At 39.5% G+C, this 26,433-nt stretch overlaps 3 protein-coding genes and 1 long non-coding RNA gene across 6 annotated transcripts in view; 2 read left to right on the plus strand and 2 right to left on the minus strand.

Moving 5' to 3' along the window:
• The window catches only part of LOC5567803 (zinc finger protein 70), a 28,201-nt gene extending 26,281 nt beyond the window's left edge, over positions 1-1,920 (minus strand). Inside the window, exon 1 of one of the 2 annotated variants that reach the window (XM_021856359.1) lies at positions 1,664-1,916. In XM_021856359.1, coding sequence (XP_021712051.1) covers positions 1,664-1,801 — 138 coding nt within the window. In that variant the 5' untranslated portion in view covers positions 1,802-1,916. Of the gene's footprint in view, positions 1-1,663 lie in introns of both variants that reach the window. The other variant, XM_001657656.2, reaches the window with a different exon arrangement.
• A 5,946-nt stretch (positions 1,921-7,866) lies between these two features.
• Positions 7,867-8,510, plus strand: LOC110680595. Its single transcript, XR_002502940.1, has 2 exons — positions 7,867-8,004; positions 8,060-8,510. It is a non-coding gene; the product is annotated as an uncharacterized LOC110680595 (long non-coding RNA).
• Positions 8,511-8,527: 17 nt separating this feature from the next.
• LOC5567802 (zinc finger protein 41) lies at positions 8,528-13,656 on the plus strand. Of its 2 annotated transcripts, XM_021856376.1 has the most exons (3): positions 8,528-9,523; positions 9,593-10,201; positions 13,097-13,656. In XM_021856376.1, the coding sequence occupies exons 1-3, from the start codon at positions 8,691-8,693 to the stop codon at positions 13,548-13,550; spliced, it is 1,896 nt and encodes a 631-aa protein (XP_021712068.1). In that variant the 5' UTR covers positions 8,528-8,690; the 3' UTR covers positions 13,551-13,656. The 2 variants fall into 2 exon arrangements, with proteins under 2 accessions (XP_021712068.1, XP_001657705.1); XM_001657655.2 differs by having other exon boundaries at positions 8,528-10,201.
• Positions 13,592-22,810, minus strand: LOC5567801. Its single transcript, XM_001657654.2, has 4 exons — positions 22,385-22,810; positions 17,201-17,804; positions 16,307-16,893; positions 13,592-13,827 (listed from the first exon to the last, which is right to left on the minus strand). Exons 1-4 carry the CDS (start codon positions 22,699-22,701, stop codon positions 13,746-13,748), a joined length of 1,590 nt encoding a protein of 529 aa, XP_001657704.2. The 5' UTR covers positions 22,702-22,810; the 3' UTR covers positions 13,592-13,745.
• Between the last annotated feature and the right edge of the window lie 3,623 nt (positions 22,811-26,433).

The raw sequence follows: 26,433 nt of genomic DNA on the forward strand, positions 1-26,433 counted from the left end.
GTTCAATAAGCTATGATGCCTAACAAATCGGAGTGGTATGGGGCTCTGCACTATTTTGCTTTTATATGAAATTTTGACGTTTACTGGCCTTGTTGTTTACAAAGTTTATGAAAGAGTGAAAGAGAATTTTTGTGCAGTGACCCATTACTTTCATAGCAAAAAACGATAATATATGGGGTGCTTCGAATTAGAGCATGGGGGGTCCGAATTGGAACAGGGTTGGTTCAATTCGGACCTCCTGGAGAATTTTGTTGAAACATGTCTAGGCATGTCCTGGTAGGAGATAACACAAAACTCTCTGAGCGAAAACTTTGCGCGCTGAATCAGGCTTTCACGAAAACATAAAATTTGTCATGTGGTTCATCGTGCTGGAAAGATATGGCCAAAAGTCTAAGACTCCAAAGTTTTTTCCAGGTATTTTTAAAAGAATATCTCTAGGAAAATTGCAAGAAAATGCTGGTTTAAAGTAACTCTTGATGAACAAGGATCTCTGAAAAACTCCTTGCTAAGATTGTTTAAAACAAAAATCCATCAAATCGCTGGATAATATCCCGTAAGATTTTCTGAATTCAACAGACAATTTTACGGATAATCAATGATTAATGTATTTTTATGATAAATATATGGTGAATTATTCGTAAGCATTTCACGGAAAACGTCCAAGTTCACTAAAGAACTAAATCGTTCAAGTAGACTTTTGATAGCTGCGCAGCCGATTTTTTATTGCAAAGTTTTACCTATTGTGCAAAAAAAAATCAAAATGGTTAGTGGTGGACATATTCATTCAACCATGAAAGTTTCAAAATGATTTCCCTGAGTGTGGGCAAGATTCCCTGAGAATTCCAGGTTTTTCCAGGTAGTAGACACCCTGTAAATGTTCCAGATAGGTTGATCAGCCGATGGTGAAGAGCACGAAAGTGAGGAGCATTACATACATTTAATACACAGATAGCTCCTCGTATAAGTGTACAACTTGCTTCAATATACATTCGCGTTGTCTATAAGCTATTCAAACGTTCACAAGATATTCAACCAATTGCTATCTCCATTTGAAACATCATCTAACCTCACAAAGTGATGGTTTTTTTTTCAGGGCCAACATATTCGTACAAAAGACATTCAAAATGGGCCGATTTGAATGAACTTTTCACAGCATGTCAGATGTAACTTGAATTTCAACATATATGTTTGGGTGATTTTTCGAATCACGAATTCAAAAGCAATAACGGTTTGATGGAAAGCGATTTTTATCTGAAAAATTTCAGTAATTGGCATAACTAAAATTAAGGAATAGCTTCTTCAGCAAAGTTGTAGTTCTAGACGAGATGAACAAGTTTGCAAAATACTGTTCATATATTTTTGTCACAAAGTTCACTTTACTTAAATCGTTTTCACTACTTGTGATTAATGAAATACTCAAAATATGTGTTGAAAATTATGTTTGCCGTGCTGTGTAAATTTCAACAATCGGTACATAAATAACTGAGATCTAGCCTTCCAAAATTCATCATTTTGTATGGAAAATAGAAAGAGATGCAGTTCTCTTAAATATTTAATAGCAGACAGAAAAATGTATCGGGAGATTCCGATGATACCTGGATTAACATGAAATCGTCGACGCTTCCTACCCTTAACCCTTTGAACCAGTCTAATGGGAACTTACCTCTAGCCGTGTTACATCCGTGATCATTTGCTGCAACGAAAGCGAAACTTTCGCCGATTTTTGCTCGAAAAGCGATCGCAGGCGCCCTTTCTTTTCGCAGCACAAGCGGCATATGTTTTCCAAGTCCAAATCACTCATTTTTATAACTTTTAATCGTAAGAAAATTTGTTATTTTTGCGATTTTTAAGCACAAAAAACATCACAACACTGCTAAACAAGTCGCGAAATCGGCGGTTGACGTTTTGTGCTGGTACGCAGTGATGCCATATTTATTCGACTCAAATCATTGACAAACATTTGATAACGGCTGATTGTGCGTTCGACAAACATCCTAAAACCAAGATATCTATAGAAAAGAGGTATACACTCCCGGTCAACCAGCCCTGAGACGAGACTCGCGAAGACGGTCTTCTTTTTCTGTGATTGCTGAGTTTTTTTCTTATTCCACTTTGTATTTATATCAATTATGCGCATGCTGTTCAAATCCTCACATGAACTTCTCAACAAAAAATGATTGAGTTTGCATCACATCGAATCATAGATAGCCGTTTGAGTGAAATTTCATGCCAGCAAACGTAGCAGACATTAGAAATAATTAATCTTCTGCTTAGATTTATCAGCAACTTTGGAAAAAACTGCTCCGCCGACTGAGGTTTTTAATAACAGTTTACTTTAAACACAATACTTTTCACTTTTTCAGCTATAAAAACGGTGGGCTGCATTTGACGTTTCGTGAGAGGGGAAACTGGGCTGCATATGACGTTGATATTTTTCCTCTTCGCGAGTCTCTCTCAGAACCAGCCTATGAACTACTTCAAATATCTTTATCCAAAAATAAATATTTCTGTCGCTTGTTCTTTACTGTTCATTTCGTTACATATATTCAAGTATCTTCATCAATCTATAAAACCTTATGAGTGTCTTTCTTTATCAAGCATACAATATAGATCTTCAAAGAAATGATACTAAATTTCGTTAGATCATGTTTTATCGAATGGGCTTTAGTCACCTTCATGAATATTCATCGAAAAACGTGTAACGAATGATGTCAAAGTAAATTTATATATTGACAAAGAAAAATGAAGCTGTGTATCGAAGCACCTTTATCATTCTTTTCCGTATCGTTTCGTAAAGCAGCGTAAAGGTATTCTGGTACATCGCATGACAGGTCTCGATGTTTTGATTTTCCAAGGATCGGCATATTTGAGACCGAATATGATTCTGCATGGCTTTTTCGGATCTTTTCTTTGGGTTCATTCACAAATTTCATAACGCCGAAAATGGTCATTTTGACACCCACCCACCCCCTTGTAACGCTTTTTGTATGAAAATTTTACGAATTTTGTATGAGCTGTAACAAATAGAGGACACCCACCCACCCCCTGCAGCGTTATGAAATTTGTGAACAGGCCCTTTCAGATCAGAAACATTACTGATAAGCATTTTAAATATCATAACCAGAAGGATGCTCTTAAGGGTCCATTCACAAATTTCATAACGCTGAAGGGGGTGGGTGGGTGTCCTAACGATGTTACGGCCCATACAAAAACTGAAAAAATATTCATACAAAAAGCGTTACAAGGGGGTGGGTGGGTGTCCGAAATGATCAATTTAAGCGTTATGAAATAAATGAATGAGCCCTAAATTGGTAGGTATTATCGCAAATATGTATGCGCAAGAAACATGCCTGCTGCTAGAGTGCTGGTCATTCTTGAGGCCTAGTTTATGAATGCCTCTTGCCACCCTTAAGGATGTGATATAGTGTGGCATAGTTGATAAGTGTCCTTCGGCTTGCCCGGATAAAAAATACAATACAAAAACAATATAACGTATTGAAACAGTACCATTCAATATATTGGAAATACAATACAGTGTTTTGTGAAATGACAATACAATTACAGTACAATATATTGTTTTCAACAGTTCACTGTATGGTATATGAGATTTTTGCAATATAATGTATGGGTGGTTAAGTATCGTAACAATACAAATATAGATATTTTCTCATACAAATATTTTGAAAACACAATATGATATATTGTCTTGATAAGCAATTTGTGTATTGTTGTACAATACAAAAACAATTCAACAAACTGTATCATGGTTGCATGTCAGCTAATGTCAAGTGACTTCTAAAAAATTACTTATTTTGTATTTTTGAATATTTTCCACCCAACATTTCTTGCTTTTTGAACTTGTTTTGTTTATTTCTTTCAGCAAAGCTACATAGAAAAAAGCAACAGTTGTTTTACGCGAAAATAGGAATTTGACCAAAATTGTAAGGTATAAAACCAATTAAAAACAATACAATGTTCTGTTACAACATATTATATTGTTTTTGAATTGTATATCCAAACATGAATAATATTGCTTCGACATTCAATTACAATACACTGTATTGTATCCAATACGTTATATTGTACATTTATGGTTTATTCCATTCACTGAATGATACGTTTTTATCCGGGTGGTGTTCCTCTAACAATTAGAGTTCAATTCCCAATCAAAAAGATATTGACAAAAAAAATCATATTAAACATAAACGGTTCGGTTCGCATGGAACCCCACAATGTTTTTGTTTAATGATTATTTTTTTCAAAGTCGGTAAAGCAGAAGAAGTCCGCTTATTTTGGTGTCGAAATTTTGATAACATTTATCGAATATTCTTTATGCAAAGTTATTTTTTTACGAATCGATGACGATCGCTATCGATTTGTTATATGAGTGTCTTTAAAGCTCGATATAAAGAAAAGTGAAGAAATTTAAAGAAATGGTTGACCGGGCTCAGAAACACGAGTAGTCACAGAGTGACTAAATTTTAGTAATTTATGACTATTTTCTATCTGCCTCTCTTTCATTTCCCGATCAACCAGTCTTTCGATTTCTTTATAGATCTTTGTCCAACGTTGGCGATCGCCATCGATTCAAAACGAATCGATATCGAGTGCTATCAAAGATGGTTAGAATGAAAAAGATAGCCGACTCCCGCCTTTTCTATGCGACATGAATAGCGTCACTCTGGTGAGTCAAAAGCCAACTAACATGCAACGTTCTCCTAGTGACCACCAGATGTTGAAGTGTTCATTTAGGGTTCATTCACAAATTTCATAACGCCAAAAATGGCCATTTTCGACACCCACCCACCCCCTCGTAACGCTTTTTGTATGAATATTTTACAAATTTTGTATGAGCCGTAACATCACGAGGACACCCACCCACCCCCTTCAGCGTTATGAAATTTGTGAATGGGCCCTTATGACATTCACGCTTGAAAAAAGGTACACAGCTCAAACGGAGATGTTCAATATTGCCAATCATCTCTAAATTACATAAAATGTGAGAAAAAGAAGAAAAAACCAGAACATGAATATTTTTAGTCTGTATAAAAATTACTTAAATTTTGTTTTGGTCCAGAATAGCCTGATGTTATGTGAGTCGTACTCACTTCTGTGTAACAGTTTTTAGGCGTGGTTGTTTTGATTTCTTCCACTTTTCTTTTTTTGATTGCACGATGATTTAAATTTAGCTAAATATAATGTTTACGTGCTTTTGACTCAACAGATGGCAGTAGTGTTGCTGAAATGCGTGTCGTCGGCAAAATATATGGCAAAATAAAGAGTCGATCATCTTTTTCCTTTTAACCATCTTTGATGCTATCGAAAATCACTGGCTGGTTGACCGGGTCTGCAGGGAATTTTATTCCTATTTGTCAATTCACCTGGGTTGAAGCATCGCTAAGCTTCAACCCAGGCGAAATGACATTTATGGTGGTAAGCTCCATCGAAGTTAATACGCGATTGGCGTATTAACTTCGATGGAGCTTATCACCATTGGTGTAGAAATTCACAGCAGAATGAAAGAGAGGCAGATAGAAAACAGTCATTAATGCATAAACTTTAGTAATTCTGTGACTATTTTTATTTCTGAGTGCACACTACAAAATAAAAACAGTGCAATCACAGACAAACAGACATCACACTCGCATCGCTGTCCATTGACCTACATTTTAACGTTCGATTCGAATATATGGTAGGTGGTCAATCGACCACCCGCAGCGCTCGTATTGTTTTTGTTATTGAGCGAATCCCCACTGTAGTCTAAACGGGCCTTTACTTACGTCGATTTAAAAAAGTAATAACCAATTTTATAAGACGTTTCGAAACATATGTTTTTTGTTTGTTTACCAGCTTTGAAACTTGCGCGGGCCCATTTATTTACGTTTTTTCTAGCTACACATTCGGAGGAGCCACGGGGAGGAGCTCATTTATTAATGGCGTGCAACGAGCTTTTCAATCTTCCCCAGTAAAATAATATCAGCAGGCAGGGAAAAGTTTATTTTATTTACTGGTAACATCAGATATGTAACCACGTAGAAAAATAACCAGAAAGAAAACGAAAATGTCATCACCTGGGAGGGAGAAACCAATACGAAATTCGTGTGCGTCAAGGTGAACCAAGATTCTGCACGAACTGTCACTGTGAGCCGGCTACTAAAACAATGGACTAACATGATAAAAACACGTAATTAATCAAAGCATATTTTTGCATTTTGTTGAAGGTGACAAAAAAGCAGATATGATTTAGTTTCTATGCATCGAAAGCAATGTCACAATAGCATTTTTGATTTAAATTAAAAAAAACAGTAGAGAAACATGCTTATTTTTACTCTTTTTCTATAATGAGTGAAATTAAATGCATAGATAAATGTGGCCCTTTTAAAATGTTGGTCTGGATAGACCGAAGGCACACATCAAAACGAAACTGGTGATTTTAACCAAGCCAGCCTTGATTGTCGTTGGCGAGCTAGAATTATCTTGCAGTTTGTTACATATTTAGCAAAGACAAATTAAAAACCTTCATGTCCCTTGCAGTTGCCCAAAATTTTATGGCTCATAAGGTAATCTAGAATGCCGTGAAAAGTGTACTGCGATCTGTCAAACTTGGGTACCTTTTGCACTACCGAGGAACCGAATGCAGTACTAGAAGTGGTACCCAATCTGAGCCCGAGTGAGACGGACCTGTATTTAGTGTGTAGTATCGGTGTCTCCCTCCCAGGTCATCACCAACAAAAACGTTACCAGCGCCATTCACATATAATGCTAGTTTTTAAAACAATAACAATGAGCGATCTGCACGGAGACGGAATTCAACTCAATTTTGGGTTATTTCAACGCAATTCCGTAGTTGAGCCCAATAACTCAATTTTGGCTAAATTTCCAAGGTCCCCACTAGGTAGTTTGGCTTTAATGCCATTAGAAAAATATACTCAATTTTGGGTTGATTTAACGCAAAATTGAGTTCTTTCGACCCAAACATAAGAAAAGTTGCATTTACCCAAATTTGGCTTATTGGGCCAAAGTACTCCCATTGGGTAGATGCAGCTCTCTCTATTTTTGACAACATTCGTGTGGGAGAAAGAGAAAACCGAGAGATTTTGGGTTGAAACTATAATCGATATACTTAATTTTGGGTAAAGTAAACTCAAAAATTAGGTAAAAATATTTCTCCGTGTGCCAGAAAACGTCAACCGACTGTCTCGTAAAATGGCTTACACGGAGCCGCAAATCAACCCAACTTTGACTTTTTTTTGACGCAATTCGACTCTTCCGTGGTATAACCCAAATTTGGGTTAACTGATATATACCTATCATTAGGTTGTTTCCCTTTGACAGCGGCAAAACAAACAACTCAGTGCAAAAAAAAAAAATCTACCCAGCGTTAGCTTTCGAAGTCTCCGTGATGGGTTAAAACAACTTAACGTTAGGTAAACTCGAAAGAACCCAAATTTGGCTTATTCCATTGAACTTCGACGCTGGGTCGGTGCGTCTCTCTCTGTTTTTGACAACATTGCTGTTGTGAGAGAGGCAAAACAACCCAACCGTGGGTAAAATCTAAATGCAGTTTACCCAAATTTGAGTAAAAAGAACTTATTTTTTGGGTAGTTTGATTTCTCCGTGTATCACATCAAAAACTTTTTACCAAGGTTTTTGCTTTATGTTGGGAAATCAAACATTTTAAAGCAAGTTAAAATAAATATTTTTTTACTGTGCACGCTAACTCAGAAGTACCCATTTAATGGGTTCCATGTACCCATTTTTATGACCAGTACTGAGTTGTCAGAAAAAGGGTATTTTTTAAATGTCATAAAAAGGGTACTTAATCCCCTTAATGAAGTTTCTAGTCGTTAACTAATGATGGGTACATAATACGCATGCTGCTTTGAAGAGCAGCAGCGCCATTTTTCAATTGGCTGTGCGGTGGCGTTTGTTTTTGTAAAATAAATATTTTTCTTTCCTGTAACTATTTGTAAATGGGCAATAATATTAAACACATCTCTCAAGGTAAGTAATTTTTGGTTTGATTAAAGGATAGTTATTTTCATTGTTTTCATTCTAGAATGATTACTGCATACAACATCCGAATATGGCTGTGGCGCAGACAATTTCGGGAGCCGATGTCCAATGTGGAAGGTTGGAATTGGATAGGAAGAATATCAGGGAAGCGTCCTGTAAAATATTGGCTGTATGGTCCATTGAATGATCTCCAATAAAGCATTACATGATACTAAATAATAAATATTGATTGTTTCATTTACATTAGTTTGAGATTGTTTTAAATTAATTTTGTGAAAAAATCAACTTGAATGCAGAGCGAAATGAATGAAAAAAAGAGGGTTTTTTACCCATTATTGTGAAACCAATCAAGAGTGAAATATACCCATGTTTTGAAGTTTCGGCCGAATACTCTTTAAAGAGTAAATGGGCCGTACCCATTTAATGAGTTAAGCCACTTTAGTTGGAAATGGGTACGAAAGTACCCATTAATGGGTACTTCCGGGTTAGCGTGTGATGAACGTGCTCGTTAGTGACAGATTTTATAGCAACGTCTCGTCGTCCGTCACGGATCGAAAATATAAACAAGCGCAAATTTTGATGCAATTTTTGTTATTTTCCCGATTTTTGTGTAAAAGTAGTGCAAAATTTTGTATTTTTTCTATATCATCCAGTGAAAATAAACGGCTGCAGTAATGCAGAAGCCGAGCTATCGCCGGATCTGCTTCATCCCGGGCTGCCCGTCGCAGGCAGGGGAAGTAACGTTTCTGAGCGCGTACAAATCCGACGGATTGCAGCGCTGGTGGAGTGAATCGGAGTGGTCCAGCCACCGGAAGAACAAAACCATTCCGAAGAATACGCGGGTTTGTGAGAAGCACTTCGAGGAGCGGTACATTGATAGGAGTTACAAGATGCCACGGTTGTTCCCGGACGCTTGGCCGACACTTAATCTGATAGAACCGACACCGGAAGAGCTGGCCAAGCAGAGAATCGATGGGAGGGGACGACCCCGGGAAGTGAAGACCGAGTTCAATCCGAGGGCTTTCTGTCGGCTGTGTGGAAGGCGGGAAAAGCGATCGCTAGAGTATCAGTTGGAGCACCTAAAGGACGGCGAAGAGGTGCTGAAGTTTTGTCTCGGGCAGTTTTATGAGAGGGATGATCTTCCGCGGGGAGTTTGCATCACTTGTATGGAATCGGCGGAATCTTTTGTGGAGTTTGCGAAAACGTGCGAAGAAGTTCAGCGGAAGCTGGACACAATATTCAGCCAAAACGAAGCGCTAAAGGTAGAACCGGATTGCCAGATGTTGGACAATGTGAATTTGAAACAGGAGAAAGTTGAAGAATCGTTTGAGGAGATACAGGAAGATCAGTACGAGACAGAATATCTGGTGGAAGTGGTTGAAGATTCGAAAATGACTGAAGTAAAGGATGAGACACTTTCGGAACACAACGAAGAAAACGATCACGATTTCCCCACGATGGATGACGAGCGAGGATCGGGTCCTGATACGTCTGATTCAGATGAGGAGTACAAAGAACACGATCATAGATCCAATGAAGACATAAATAAATCTCCCGATTTTAACATTACTTCTAGCGTTAGCTCATATAGCGACTCGGACCCCGACTCAGATGACGAGCCTCTTGCCAAACGAATGCCCCAGAAGAAAAAGTCCGGTCCAAAGCAGAAGCAGACAATCAAAATCCGGGAAGACTTGGGAACACTAGACGTCGTAGATGAGTTCCCGACCGCGGAGAAGAAAGAACGGAAAAAGGCTCCTCCAGCCCAGAGAAAATCGCGCAAAGCTTCAACCGGTCCCGGCGAGTCCAGTCGAATATGCCCGATCTGTGGCAAGATTTTGGTCCACAAAGGAAACTTCACATCGCACCTGAAAATCCACAGCGAGAAGAAAGATTACGTGTGCAACATCTGCGGCAAGGAGTACTACATCCGGCGGGAGCTCCAGATGCACATCGAGTCGCTGCACGAGAAGAAAACGTTCGTGTGCAACATCTGCGGCATCAAGTGCGCCTGGCGGAAGGGCTTGCAGCGGCACATGAAGAACAAACATTCCGACGAAAGCTCGCTGAAGCACAAGTGCACCTACTGCGGGAAGGCGTTCCTGCTGCCGAACCAGCTGCGGCTGCACGTAATGAAGCACACTGGTGACCGGATTACGTGCGAGATTTGCGGCGCGGGATACAGGTAAACATCAGTGTTCTTTAACCCCCCAAATATCGTGTTAAAAAAAAACTCTTCTTAAAGAATTGCTCACTTTTTTAATGTGAGATTTAGAAAATCAATGGTATTCATGCTATTTTTTCTAGAAGTTTACTCAAAGTCTCTGGCCAGATTTTTAGTAAGATTTTTTTTTGTAGATTTTCATTGAGATTGTATGCCAATAACATTTTCAGCGAATCCTAAGATGCTATCATTGTTCTTGAAGTTCTTTCTTAACAAATTTCTAGCCGTTGAAAATTGTTCAGTATTATTTTTGGTTACATAATGGGGCCTTCTTTAGCCGAGTGGTTAGAGTCCGCGGCGATAAAGCAAAGCCATGCTGAAGGTGTCTGGATTCGATTCCCGGTCGGTCCAGGATCTTTTCGTAATTGGAATTTCCTTGACTTCCCTGGGCATAGAGTATAATCGTACCTGCCACACGATATACGAATGCAAAAATGGAAACTCTGGCAAAGGATGCTACCAGTTAATAACTGTGGAAATGCTCATAAGAAAACTAAGCTGAGAAGCAGGCTCTTTCCCAGTGAGGACTTTAAATACATAGGAAGAGTATGAGTAGAGTAGTTAGAGTAGGTATTTCGAATTTCATTTACAAATGAAGTATCATAGTGCAGGAACGCAAAATATACAATTCATCACTATTCTGTTCAAAATATTCTTGCGCTGTATGTAATGGCCATTTGGCATACTATGAAGAACCTGTTTGAACAGAAGTAGCATAAATATGGTCGAATTTTACTCAGGCTTAATGGGCATTATACCAAATGACCACTCAGTGTTTCATGTAATTAAGTCAAATGGCTTCATATCAAATCATGTTATGACATATAAATAAGATATCTCTTAACATATATGTTGCCTATACCATTAACAAGATAAGACTGAAATTACTGTACTGTGCAAAATTAAAACATCGTTTGTACTTGGGTACACTCAAAAAAATCCAAACGTCATTGCTACGTGAAAAATCACGTAGCTCATTCCAAATTCATTTTACCTCCACTTCACCTGACCAAGATAAAGATCACTAAACCATTCATAACCACCAAATAGTGACTCGGTAATTTTCACTGAGTTTACCTATCGCACTTACGTGAAATTCACGTAGGTGCCTAGGTTCATTTTGACATCTGCATATTATACGTACATTCGGTGTTGAGCTCAAATCCTAAGATGGCGCCCGCTTGATTTTAGAAGAACTACAGAAGCTGCTGCTGCTTTAAATCCTGTGTAAGATTGATTTCAAGGTAAATATGCTTTGAATACCGAAGAGTCCCTGCATTACTTCATATTTTATACCTGATTTATAACATCTATTAATTACAGCTCGCGAAGGCTACAACAAGACAGACCAAACTCACAAAATTGGGGAAACAGAATTCAAAATGCTCAGATTGACAATAAAAATATCACAATCTTTTAAGTTTGTTTACATTTTCCAATTGGGAATTAGTTTTCTTCCAAAGCCTATTAGAAATAAGATTGATCTTTATTACAGTTAAATTTAATGCAAAACCATCTAGGTCCTATTGAAACGCTTCGTAAAGGCTACCGGAAAATCCACTTAGCTCTTACTTGTAGCGCCGGTGGAATGGACGAAGTTCAAAAGTTCATGCGTTCATTCTGGGCTACCTATGATTCACGTAAGAGCTACGGGAAAAGTGCGATGGAAAAAAATCACGTATGTTTTCACGTAACAATGACATTTGGATTATTTTGAGTGTAGCTTAAGCAGCAGGTAGCCAGCAGCAGGTGAATTCCGGCGCACATTTTCTTCGAAGAAAAGAAATTTTCTTCCATAATCCACCAGCAAGAAAATTTTCTTTTCTTCAAAGAAAATACACGCCGGAATTTGCCTATGGGCTTTCAATGGGTCGCAACGGTTTCAGAGGAATGGCGCCAACGCTAAAAAGCTGGTACAACTATTTTATATTAATTGAGAATTAAGGATGATTGAGGAATTGAATTTTAGTTAAAATGTATTCACAGTTTCGCCTAATAATCTGATCTAATTACTCCTCTGTGCAACAAAATTCCATGATATTCATATCACTATTTTGAGACCATAAACGTCCTTAACAATTTTGCTAAATATGAACCTCAAAATAGACCGATGCACGAGTTCACTGTTTGACGTTTGAGCGGTGCCGTGTTATTTACGTGACCATGGCAACGAGTGAATTCGGCACCGCTCAGGCGTTAAATTAGTGAACTCAGGTGCATCGGTTCATGGACCAATGGACCGATGCACGAGTTCACTAATCTGACGTTTGAGCGGTGCCAAATTCACCGGTTACTATGGTCACATAAATAACACGGCACCGCTCAAACGTCAACGAATGAACTCGTGCATCGGTCCATGCACGAGTTCACTAATTTGACGTTTGAGCGGTGCCGAATTCACTCGTTGCCATGGTCACGTAAATAACACGGCACCGCTCAAACGTCAAACAGAGTTCACTATCTGACGTTTAAGCGGTGAAGTGTTATATACGTGACCATGGCAACAAGTGAATTCGGCACCGCTCAAACGTCAAAATCATGAACTCGTGCACAGGTCCATGGACCAGTACAAGAGTTCACTATTTTTACGTTTGAGCGGTGCCGAATTCACTCGTTCCCATGGTAACATAAATAATAAGGCACCGCTAAAACGTCAAAGAATGAACGCATGCATTGATCCATTGAGAACGAATTCTACAATGTCTGTTCACGAAGTTATAAGTTTTACGGACATTTTCCAATGCCTAACGTTACCCGCTTATTTTTTACCAAGAGATTGTATACAAATTATGTCACGCCAAATCTAAACATATTCGAAAAAAATCTTCAACCAGCATTTCCATTTTTCATTCCCAGGTTCAACTACATGCTGACGCAGCATAAAATCCGCGAGCATGGCATGGAGTTCAAGGGTGTCAAACTCTACAAAACTAGCAACAGATCCCGCAAGGGCTCAGCCATCAAACCGGAAGCAGATTCCACTGCCGCAGCGGTAGCTTCCATTACTACTCAGCAGAACGCTGCTAACACCCAATTGCACTCCCAACAACCCAGTTCCGGTCCCCATCCGGTCACGAACGTCACACCGCACGTGTTGGAACCCAGTCACGATTCTATGCTCTCGTCCGAGTCGTCCCAGTCGCATTCGATCCAACAGCAACACCAACAACACCATCAGCCCCAGCCACTACAATATCAACACCCGGTGCCTACGGCTCACCTGGAACGTGTCCATTATCCACCGGGATTCGTGTACGCTGCAAGTGCAGCTCCGAACATGATGCTTCCCCCCGGAGGATACAGTGGATAAATTGGCAGTGATGGCGGGAGAAATTCGTAACAACAAGGAGGTGAGTAGAAGACTTTTCGATTTATTTGCTAATAAAACTTCCGTAACATCGCGCTAAGGTAGAAAACGATGGCCAAAGTTTGATACCAATGGAAGATATGAGAACTTAGCCATACATGGGGAATGTAAATGCAAATGGGAATGTTCGTTCCGGGTTTATCGGGTCTTGCTAGGTTCGTCTGGATTTTTCAAGCACCGCTTGGCACGTTTCCTGTGTTGCTCCAGAACATCGTTGTTTCTGAAAGTATACCAAATTAAATAGCTAGATTAGATCATAGTTTCCCAAACTGTGGGTCGCGAAAAAAAAATCAAAAACATTAATTTATTTCCAAAGTTTTTTAAAATTTCCTAAAACTTTGGCCACTGGTTGGAACTTATTCATTATATTCTTACCTAATCACTAAAATTGTTTCATCCAGTGATCAGGCATTGGGTCAGTCGGCACTTCTTCTTCTTCTTTCTTTCTGGCGTTACGTCCCCACTGGGACAGAGCCTGCTTCTCAGCTTAGTGTTCTTATGAGCACTTCCACAGTTATTAACTGAGAGCTTACTATGCCATGACCATTTTTGCATGCGTATATCGTGTGGCAGGTACGAAGATACTCTATGCCCTGGGAAGTCGAGAAAATTTCCAACCCGAAAAGATCCTCGACCGGTGGGATTCGAACCCACGACCCTCAGCTTGGTCTTGCTGAATAGCTGCGCGTTTACCGCTACGGCTATCTGGGTCAGTCGGCACTATCAAAACTATAATTCTAAGGCCAAGATCTGAGACTAAAACTTTGAATAATTATCAAAAAATAGACCCTAGTCAAGTAATGAAACAAATATTTTTAGGGAAGCTGTTTGAGAGGAACATCATAATACTCATGATTTTTAGTATGGTTGACGGTTTCAAAATCTCAGTTATTATCAAACCTTCATGTCCCTCCGATATTTCTACGAAAACGTATAGCATTTCGGCTAAGATTTTAAGGTAGGAAGAATGCTTGTATGGTATGCAGGGATGGGGTGCGACTCAAATCTCTTTCGGTGCTACACGCGCTGCTGCGAGATAGCACCCAAAATTCGAAAGAGACGTGCAGGAGTATTTTTCTCTGGACTGCACCCTGGCTGTGCTGACACGCAATGTGCTTTGGGATGCATGGTATCGAGTTGTCTCATTTTCACTCTTTGCGTTTCGTACACGCGTAAACAAATTCACTTGAATTCATTTCATTAATATGTGACTGTCACAACTCTTAAACACGTTGAACATAATTCGTCACCAACTTATGTTTCTGGCTTTACCAAATATGTCAAGATCCACAACAATAAGTTTTTGCAAAGCACTTATTAAGCTTGTCCGCTTTCAAAGCATACTTTGTTGAAATTATTCTAGAGTGGATTTTGTGCTTTCACGAAAAAGACTGAAAGAGTAGAGATTGTGCTTTGCTTTGTCTCGCACAAAAACAAATTGTCTCCTGCGCCTTGCTTTGAGTTTACTCGCAAAGAATGGGAGACACACAATCAATTTCTGAGTGGCACGCATGTTTTTGGCACTGCACTGAGTTTTCAGACATTCCATGATGGTATGTATGGAAAATTTTCTACGACCGAATTTGTTTTAACAAATTAGATTGTAGAAAATTTTCTACACATTTTGTATGGTACTGTTTTAGCTACAAAATTGATTGTTTCTTGAATTGAGTATTTAAAATAACCATTAAATTTGAAAATATTCAATTTTCTCCGACAGAATATTTTTAAACTTTCAGGGCCCAAAAAAATCTGAGTTAATGCGACATCGATTATAATCGAAACATTGATTCCGTGAGTGAATATCGAGCAATGGACATCTACTCGTGGAGATTTGACTTAATTTGGAAAGTTCTGCAAGAAGATATTGCGCATTTTTTTCACCACTGGACTGTCGCAGAAATTTTTACAAGTGCGGGAATGCTAATAAAAGTGCGCAATTGCATCGAGTCAAGAAGGTGTCTTCAGCGGGGTTGTTCCTCACAGTCCAAATAATAAGTGCTCTGAAGACATCAACATGATTCGATGCAATCCCGCACTTTTATTCCCAATTTCGCACTTATGAAGCCGCACTTCGCAGTTCAGTAGTGAAAGAAATAAGCAATAAACAGTTCTATATGGAATTTTGATAGATGTCGAGACATTCAAACAATGCATGTTGTTTTATATGTTAATATTTTAATCTTGTAACGAGCAGTTGCAAGTTAACAAATAGATTTAACTTAAATCATGCATAGTGTTTGCCAATGTCAATTACGTCTTGTTATCAAATCCCATCCCGAACAAAGTAATAAGTGACCTCAGAAGCTTCAGTACAAAACTTGTCTCTGAAGAATGTTCCTCTGGTGGGTCGCAAGGAATATGCTTATTGGCTAGGTGGGTCGCGCAACCAAATAGTTTGGGAACCTATGAATTAGATGAAGGAATCATTCGTTTGAGAATCTATTAACTTGACACCATTATTTGAGACTTTTGGATCACAATTCTGCTTACTATTATAAGTAACAATAAAAACGAAATGAAGCAATGCTGAAAATTTTTAAACAAGTTCTTCAACAACTTCAAACATATTCCCATAAAACACTACCTCAGTACTAACTCCACTAGGTCTCCCTCTATCTCTACCTGCAACCATGTGCTTCGTTTGGGTTGCAAATTGTAAAATTGTTTTATAGGTAAGTAGAAGTGTTACAGCTTACCTGAACCTCATGCCGCATATCGGACAGTACGCGTCGCATTTGTGCTCCTTGCTCGTGTGGGCCTTCAGCTCTTCCGATGTTGGAAACGTCTTCCTGCACTGGAGACACTTAATGGCGTCGAGGAACCACCCGCTGAGCAGTACATCCGGTTTCACGTCTCTCTGCTCGCGAACGTGCTTCCGATTGTGTATGACGAGCTCCGTTTGTTTGTTGAACTGATGTAGACATATTTTGCATGTGAACTTTTCAACTTGTTCGCTGGAAGTATTAGAATCTGCTTCCTTGCTTCGACGAGGCTTTTTCTCTGGCGGTGGATCTTGTTTGTTCAATTCGCGATCATCATTTTCATCGTTGCTTGCTGCAATGATGACTGGGATTTTCTTCTCTAACGGTTCCTCTTTCACCAAGATAGGTTTCGGTGTTTCTTTGTCCTCGATAATCTGGGTTTCAATGGAGCAAGTTTCGATTGGTGCTTCTACGACACGTGCACTTTCAGTACCGTTCGAGCTTTCGGTGATGAGTTGCTCCTCAGTAATCTTTAGAACCTCAGAAGGATTAGATTCTTTCGATGCTTCTGCTTGGATTACCTTGAATAAAATTAAAATTGTATAAATTCCTTGTTCCGATTTTTTAACATTTCCATGGTTGGTTTAACATTAAGCACACTGGCGAGTATGTGTGTTAAAAATTTGGGCTTTATAGACCATTGATCAATAACGGCGCCTTACAGGCAGTGGTGGGATGATGAAGGAATGTTGGTATGTAATGATTGTTGCTTCTAGAGACCAAGAATATCTCTAAAAATATAGTAATAGTAACTTGCATATAAATGGTGACCAAGTCTCTGAAAAATGACCTGCTACCAATCCTGCATTCCTTATCCTATCAACTTACCTCTTCATTCTCCACATACTGGTACACCCTGTTCCATGGCTCAACTTTTCGGCCTGCCACGCCGGCATAGCGCTGTAGTAGCTTTTGCTGGGCATCCCAGCAATTCTTGGCGAATCCTCCGATGAACTGGATCATGTTGGCGCATCCATCACAAACCGTCACCGGAAGCAGTTGATGTATGGAGTCGTTGAGCTCCAGGCACAAGTCCAGGACCGGTCTCAGATGCTGATCCGTTTGCAGCTCAGTAACGGTGTGCTGCATGTAATACTTTATCGATGTGCCGCACATTCGGCAATGGTTATTGTCCGGTGTATCGATCGACGGTTGTTCCTTCGAGTTTTTTGGGACTGCCCCAGGCATCAGTGTTACTCGAGATTTATCCGCTTCGCGTATCAGAAAATCTTCGTCAAAATGTAACTCACAAACCCCTCCGCCTCGGTTGAGTCGGCCTCGGCTGAGACGGCCTCGATATTTTAAGCGGAGAGCTTGCTTCCAAAGTTTGATCGACTCCTTGCAGTCCGGAAAGCTGAATATAGTTCGTCTATCCGCGAAGGAAGTGCTGCAATCTGTCACCGAACAAAACGGTGGCGAATCAAGTTCCTCGCTGCAATGAAGAAAAAGTACACTCTTTTAACACATTGTCAATGGTGAAGACTTTCTTAAGGTAAGGGAAATCTCGTTTGGACATTGATTTATTTAACAAAACAAATTGTGAAAATGCAGAGGTATTCTCGGTCTCTAGAAGCACTAATCATTACACAATGAAAATCTGTCAACCGGCACTCCAGGATTGATGCCAGTAAGATCCTGATTATGGCATACTAGTCGCGATACAAACGGACAAGGCATTGAACTACGAGTAGGAGTGCTTCGAGTACGTTGGGACCAATGTCAATACGGCCCCAATTAGGGACCGTTCAAATGTTACGTAACGCAACTGGGGGAGGGAGGGGGTCTTACATAGTGTTACGGCTCACTCACTCGACTAATCGAGACCATGCATAACAATAAGGAGTACCTCCCGAAAATGCAGGTAGCCGCTGAGCAACTCGATGTCATCATCGAGTTTGTTATGAGCAAAAGCAATATCAGCAAAGACTTGAAAACAAGTCTACTGAAATTGTGACAATCAGTCTTAACTGCAAAGCAAGACTACGACAAAACCAAGGAACAACTTGGCAAGGTAGAAGGCAAAAGAGACCTTAAGTCGTGTCAGACCGAAGTATTTTCCTTCACAGGCAACGCAAATATATCTGATGATATTATTCGATACGCGATGCAAGAGAGGACCTTCCAGGCGGTGCACCCACAGGAACCACGGGCGCAAGGCAACAACAACCCGTGGATACGAGTCGGAAAAAAGAAAGAAAAGAGAAAACCGAAAACGGAGCCCAAGGAGAATGTTAAACCGAAAACAGCGAAACATAGGAATTTAAGCGAGGCTCTTGTTATCAAAATGGAGGAAGCGAAATACGCCAAGGTTCTGAAGGTGATGCGAAGCACGGATAAGTTATCGCCATTGAGCGCAGATGTGCGGAGCATAAGGCGGACTAGGATTGGTGAAATGACCCTAGTCTTAAAGAAGGACGCCAAGCAAAAGGGTGCAATCTATAAACACAAGAAGTACTTGGCGACGAGGTTGATGTAAGATCCCTGACTGCAGAAGCGACTCTTCAGTGTAAAAATCTGGATGAGGTCACCGGCAAAATCTAAAAACATACTTCAAATCCATTCGAAATCGCAACACATAAAATAAAATTAAATGAGCTTTACATTACTAACACTACATTTTTTTTTTCAATATTTTTATAAATTTCGTATTTTATACTAGCATTAAGAAATAAAACAAAAATAACAACATTGTAACGTAACATGTACTAGTCTACGTCGGTTGACGAAATAAATAAATAAATATTCGTCATCAACGATGCAGCAGAGGTCTCGGCTGCCCTCAAAGTGCAGTATGACATCGACGTAGCCAGCAAGGCCCCCTTAGAAAAGGCTCGCTGGGCACCCAGGTGGCGGCGATCAGGCTGCCGGTCGCAGAGGCCAATAAAGCAAAGAACTTGAGCATACTCAAGGTAGGCTGGTCGATTTGCTGGCTGAGCATACTGCAATGGTCCAGACAGAAGTAAGATGTGCAGAAAATGCGGCACCGAAGGCCATAGGGCAAGCGATTGTAATCAACCGCTAAGTAGATGAAAAAACCGAATTAAGTACTACACCATCGTATGCAGACATTTTTTTTTTGTATGGTATTCAGTTGGAGCTGCCTGACAGCTTAACTTGTCAAGGCTGAACCCTCGGTCTGGCTTTTGCCAAGTTTCCCCTCTACCAGGACCAATACTCAGACGGACTAGGCAATGGCGCCCACATGAACACTGTTTTTTATTAGTATTGTGACGTGGTAGTTTTTGAAAAGTACCCATATTCCTTTGCTTCTGAGAAAAAGAAGCATTGTGAAAAAAAACAGCTCTATCAGAATTTGTTTGAAATAGTAGTGTCATTACTAATACTGTCTAGTCGAAATGGTTTTGAATAATTTGTCAATCAAGTGCTATTCTGATTACTTCTGTCTTTTACGTAAGATTAGAGTCTTAAATGTCAATTGTCGTCCTTAAAGAAAAAAGTCACTTTTAGTCAAGTCATTTTTATAGTGAATATTTACGAGAAAAGTTACCTTAGACTTTTATTACAGTCTCCTACAAGATTCACTTTTCGGTGGCAAATGCATTGCTTCACAACGCCTACTTTCTACTTTTAAATTTTGCGAAAATGAAGCTGGAATTGGATTATTTATACCGTTGATACAAAAGAGGTATTTCTTTGGCAATGTAAAAACCATATTAAAATAAGATTGTCGCCACTTATTTCTACTCAGTGAATCTACTAATCATTTTCCTAAGAGTTCCTAAGTATTCCCTAACGATGTTTCTAGCTAGCTAATAGTAAGAGTGGCTACGGATCATTCGGGTTAGCAAAAGGCAAACTGAACGTCATCAATAGTATTAATGTCCACTTCGAATAGATTCATTATTTGAAATGGGCATCAATTCTATCAATGCCGCAGAATGTCCGTTGGATCACATCCGAGATATTATTGCGTCTATGCCATATGAATTATGACGCGGCTTTAAGCAAAAAATGCCAAAATGTGATACCACCACTACAGGTTACGCCTTTGGTTTCCATCATATGGGCTAATGGATTATGCCCTCCCATCGCGGCAAGGTCGCATAACCAAGGGGAGGGAAAACCATCGTATGCAGACATTATATATTCAAACTGATTGTATAACATTTTGCGGCAATCCACTTCGCGGTCTATACAAACGCGAAATGGTACACCGCAAAATTGTTGACCACGGAATGGTTTACCGCGAACTCGGACAACCATTTAAACTAGGTATAGTCATAATTCCCGAAACTTTTTTTTTAAGAAACTTAAAATTTAAGAGCTATTCCCAAGTAACCACTAGCCAGCTAATTCGCTTGGGTTAGGTACATCCCATCCCTCTTTTGTAGAAACTTTAAATTTAAGAGCTGTAAGGTACATGTATCAAGCCATGTATTGCCGTTGCCTTGGTTTCTGTTGAGTAGCGTCGTAGATAAGATACCTGTTTGTAAATTTCCAGACTCTCCGCCACATCCAATTTCCGTCGTAATTGTATGACCCTATGAAAAGACATGTTCTGCTACCTTAGATGTGGAATCGTGAGTCATCCCCTTGTCTATCGTCTTCTGAGCGTTTCCTATTTCCGCAAAGTGTTCCTTGAATCTAACATCGACAAACCGCTTTGTTTGACCAACGTAGACCTTGTTGCAGTGAAAACAACTGATTTTGTAAACACCCGCCTTGTTCAGTGTGCTTACCGGATCCTTGGTAGAGCCTAAAGAAGTCTTAAGCTGGTTGTCTCTGCTGGAAAACACCAAATAGCCCACCAAATCCGAAATTTCATAGCATGGGTTCGGTGATAGGGGTGAGTGTCGTCAAATCACTCCGAATCCGCTTTTATCGTCCTTTCCTTGTATCCGTTGATCCTTGCCGTCTCGTAGATATATTTCAGTTCCTTGGTCTTTCCGTTTTCGCTGAGGGATAGAGTCTGCATCCTGTGAAACATATGGTGAAACGCTGCCATCTTGTGCTGGAACGAATGATTCGTCATCTCCTACATGACTCGTTAGGTGTTTGTGAGCTTCCTGTAGATTTCGAAGTTGTAAAATGAACTTTTTTCCCTGGTGACAAGTAGATCCAAAAATGGTAGTTTTCCATCCCTCTCCTCCTCGTGGGTAAACTTAATATTTGATTGTATCTAGCCAGATCATGCCGTTTCATAACGCTGAAAATGTCGAAGCATATCCATCATTTATCCGGTAATACTCCTTGTTTCTTTAAATTTTCCTCAAAATGCGCCATAAATAGTTTGGATTCCCCATTCCCCACTGGCGGCTCTCTACTATATACGGTTTTTCATTTACTTATAGGTATTCAACTAAACAGTTCGGAGATTTGTTATAACATTCTTAACCTTCCAGTCGTCGCGCGGTTTGCCACCGTCAGAACCACCGCGCTGCTGTTGTGAACGAAAAGCGAGGTTTTTTCAGCGGTGTTGTACAAAATACAACAGCGCGACGACTGAAGTGTTAAAACCTGAGACGAGACTCGCGAAGACGGTCTTCTTTTTCTGTGATTGCTGAGTTTTTTTCTTATTCCACTTTGTGTTTATACCAATTATGCGCAAGCTGTTCAAATCCTCACATGAACCTCTCAGCAAAAATGATTGAGTTTGCATCACATAGAATCATAAATAGCCGTTTGAGTGAAATTGCATGCCAGCAAACGTAGCAGACATTAGAAATAATTGATCTTCTGCTTAGATTTATCAGCAACTTTGGAAAAAACTGCTCCGCTGACTGAGGTTTTCAATAACAATTTACTTTGAACACAATACTTTTCACTTTTTCAGCCATAAAAACGGTGGGCTGCATTTGACGTTTCGTGAGAGGGGAATCTGGGCTGCATATGACGTTGATATTTTTCCTCTTCGCGAGTCTCTATCAGGTTAAAACCAATATTATTCAAAAATAAAAAATAAAATAAATATAAGGGTTCCGATTTTGGCAACTGAAAATTTCGACCTTGTTTGCCAAAAACGGAATCCCACTGTATAATAATCGATCTTACTTTATGAACCGATGATAGCACTCCTTGAGCTGCTCGCCGCATGATGGTGCCGCCGGATCGTCCAAGTTGGCCCGCATATATTCCAGCAGGCCCGGAATGTTCATCCTCGTCAGCGGGATACCGGCAGCGCTAAAGGCTCGCACTATATCGCTCATAAGGGATGGATCCTGTGTAATTAGAGATTCGCTGATTTTGTCCGAGTCCGCTTTACTCTTCTCCGCTGGTTGGACGGCGATGGCTTGATGTTCAGCGGCAGAGTCTTCCACATTTTTAGCGACTTCGGCCTCTTTTTGAATTGCGGTATTTGATATGCTCATTGCTTCCAAACTTATTAAAATTTCACAGGTTTAGGATGCGGATTTCTGTTTGGGTTTGTTTGTTTTCAAACATTCGTTCTGTTTTGGTTCGCGAGAAGATGAAAGAAAATCCCCCTTTGACATAATCTCGTTTGACATAAATTATTGCGAATATTCCCTCAAAAGGGCCAATTGTGCAATGGACCTATGCACGGGTTTAGTATTTGACGTTTTAGCGGTGCCGTGTTATTTATGTGACCATGGAAACCAGTGAATTCGGCACCGCTCAAACGTCAAATTAGTGAACTCTTGCACCGGTCCATAGGCTTGGAGAAGTGGATGAACATGTCATTTATTTCATAGGATTCATAGGAGAAGTGGATGAACTTGTCATTAATTTTCTGTCAATTCTCATACAAAATCTACTTTTTCTCTGACATAAATTCACTCTAGGTGAACCACTTCCATTGGCGTATGCATTAGTCCATTATTTGGCGTTTGAGCGGTGCCGTGTTATTTATGTGACCATGGAAACGAGTGAATTCGGCTCCGCTTAAACGTCAAATTAGTGAACTCGTGCATTGGTCCATACGCCAATGGAAGTGGTTCACCTAGAGTGAATTTATGTCAGAGAAAAAGTAGATTTTGTATAAGAATTGACAGAAAAATGAATGACAAGTTCATCCACTTCTCCTAGCCTATCAGTGAGCCTGATATAAAACTTTTGACTTTTATTGTGCGCCCTGATCCCAGACAGATTCAACACACGGCGCACAATAAAAGTCATAAGAACAATCTAATTTATGGTACGAATGGAGCTTGGTACATAAATCACGGAGCCACAACTCAACCCAACTTTAACTTCTTTTGACGCAATTCCGCTCTTCCGTGGGATAATCATATTTTGGTAAACTGACATATAGCTATCGTTGGGTAGTTCTCCCTTGACAATAGCGAAAAAAACAACTCAGTGCGAAAAACATCTACCCAACGTTAGCTTTAAAAGTCTCTGTAGTGGGTTAAAACAACTTAATGTTAGGTAAACTCGAAAGAACGCAAATTTGGCTTATTCCATTGAACTTCGACAATGGGTCGGTGCGTCTCTCTATGTTTTTGACAACATTGCTGTTGTGAGAGAGGCAAAATAACCCAACCGTGGGTAAAAACTAAATGCAGTTTACCCAAATTTGAGTTTAAAGAACTTACCTTTTTGGGTAGTCTGATTTCTCCGTGTATATTTCAGTCTTCCATGAAATTTGTAAACAACAAGTCCAGTAAACGTCAAAGTCTCATACAAAATCGAAACAGTGCAGAGCTCTATAAAGGCTTGTTGCAACGTTGCATCCCACACGCAGAGAAACAAATTTTAAAAGCAAAAAAAAAATAGTTCAACCAATTAGGCAATTCACGGCGAAGTGCTCTTTCTTTCGCTCTTCGGGGTGCGGTCTCGAACAATTTGCTCATTCAATTTTTAACACAAATTTTTCTACCAGTGCTAACCGTTGTTTGTTTGGTTGTCTCGCAGGAAACCATTTTCAAGATGCACACTTAAAATATTTCACACAAAGCTTCTGAAATTTGATGCAGGTAATCCAGGTTTTTAAAAACGCGACATGTCGACTTGACGTTTGGCTTGGGTCGTTTTCTATTGAACGGTCCCAAGCTAAATATCAAATCGTTTAATCCCTACCAGAAAGCGAGGCTGATTGCGGCAGTCATTAGCGCTCGTAAAAAGCTGGATAAGTCCAACACATTAGCTGAATCAGATAGTTTCTGACCGTATGTTAGTTAAAAATATATTTCACCAATGTTCTGCAAAACTTGCGCAACTAAAAGACCAAGTAAACGTTTTTTCAACAGTTGATAGTTTTTGTGTCACATAAAATGAATACCAGTTTCTAGCGTGACGAAGTTTTGGCTACATATTCCTATTCGTGACAACAGTAGCAAAATAATTTTAACTCCTTTAAAAGTAAAGATGCTTTCTTAACTTGTTTTGTTTACTTCTTTCAGCCAAGCTACATAGAAAAAAAGAAACAGTTGTTTTACGCGAAAATAGGAATTTGGCCAAAATTGTAATGGGAAGTATGCACTGCAGCAGAAAAGTAATCGCCTATCTCGATGCGTGGGAAATTTTTTGCAAGAAATGCTCAAGAAAAGCATTTTTCTTTTATCGCAGTACGCTGTTGAAAAGAAATGTCAATTCAAATGGAGCTCACTGTAGAATATTTCTTGACCATTTATTGAACAAAAATGTTTACTTTTCTTGAGCTGAACTGCATACTTAGCTTTGCTTTCGATGTTATTCGGTATGATGTTAGGAATCGAGTTCATATCATATTAGCCCACCTTGTTGATTGAGGGGATAGTGCGTTCCTTCGACAACCTTCAAACGGACACCGCAGTGTAATTCACAGGCACAATAACATAAAAACGGTATATATCCACCTTGATATCCACGCACTTCTCGCAGACCGGCTATGAGCCTCTGTACGTGCCATGAATTCTTTTGTTCTTTTGACTTTTACTGTGCGCCGTGTGTTGGTGCTGTCTCGCTCTCTCTTACGGGAGATTTGAAAACAGGGCGCACAGTAAAAGTCAAACGTTTTATAGCATGCATAGGCTCATTAGCCAATTTCAAGATATTTATAAACACACTTTGAGAAAGTCATGTGAGCTAGAACGCATACAAGAATTTAAAGTGACTTTTGAGGGACTACCCAAGTAACCACGAAGCTATATTTGAATACTTTATGTTTGCTCTATAGTATGCTATCAGATTTTGTTTTAAAGGGACATAATCTTTAAGAGCTTTATAAAGCATAATTAAAGTGGGAAAGGGCCCCACAACAACCAAATTAATGCAATACTTGGTAAAGCAGTTTTAATGCACAAGCCCTACTACAGCATTTATGTTTGTATATTTAGGGTTCATGATGTATATTAGCTTAAAATATTGTATGTTTAGGGCTTGCGTTAAAAATAAACAAAACAATGAATCCATTGACTACCTTTCAATGGTTTTCTTTACCAGCTTAATGATTTTTTTTTGTTGGAATCAGGTTTCGATCCCACAACTAGGATGATGGTGTGCCAGGCATCCAGCGCGTTGGTGTCCTGTGCTAAAGCTGCTGATATAATAAGGTAGGATAAAAGTTGCTTATAAACGAAGCCACTGTGTGTGTTAACATTATCATTCGCCCAGTTATTACGAATAGAAAGAATTCTCTTCGGCGATTGATTTCCTTTCCTCACCAAATGAAACATCAATAGAAAGAATTTGATCTCCATTCTTTCTCGTAGAGGAAATAACAGAACTTAACCCACAAAACAAAGCCCTAGTGCATTAAACAGATTTCGGGGGAGAGAAATTGATCGACATTTCCTCTCGCTCCTTATGAATAAAAGAGTCTCATAGATAAAATACAACAATTTTGAATGAATACATATATCCTTAGATCATGAAATGGGGGAGAAAGTGAGATGAGAAAGTCTTTTAATTATTCTTCCATATCCCAAAACGTAATGAGCGAGTGTTACAGATTCGAGTGCGTTTAATGAGGTTATGTTATCTTGAATGACAGCATAACTGTATATTCACTCTGAACGCTTAGCATAATGCTATATTAAAATAATGCTACAAAGCATTTACAATGTTAATCAAATGCATCATTGCTTGACAGTTATTGAATAAATGCATGATAACATTATTAATGCAAAAAAATGTTGACTTTCGACCAAATAGACCATTTC

Source organism: Aedes aegypti, chromosome 1, assembly GCF_002204515.2.
Source record: "Aedes aegypti strain LVP_AGWG chromosome 1, AaegL5.0 Primary Assembly, whole genome shotgun sequence".
Lineage (NCBI taxonomy): Eukaryota > Metazoa > Arthropoda > Insecta > Diptera > Culicidae > Aedes > Aedes aegypti.

Coding starts and splice junctions, on each gene's coding strand:
- LOC5567802 (XM_001657655.2), top strand. CDS start 8,691: ATGCAGAAGCCGAGCTATCGCCGGATCTGCTTCATCCCGGGCTGCCCG. Junction 10,202..13,096: donor ATTTGCGGCGCGGGATACAG/GTAAACATCAGT, acceptor TTTCATTCCCAG/GTTCAACTACATGCTGACGC.
- LOC5567801 (XM_001657654.2), bottom strand. CDS start 22,701: ATGAGCATATCAAATACCGCAATTCAAAAAGAGGCCGAAGTCGCTAAA. Junction 16,894..17,200: donor AGTATGTGGAGAATGAAGAG/GTAAGTTGATAG, acceptor ATTTTATTCAAG/GTAATCCAAGCAGAAGCATC. Junction 13,828..16,306: donor ATATGCGGCATGAGGTTCAG/GTAAGCTGTAAC, acceptor GTATACTTTCAG/AAACAACGATGTTCTGGAGC.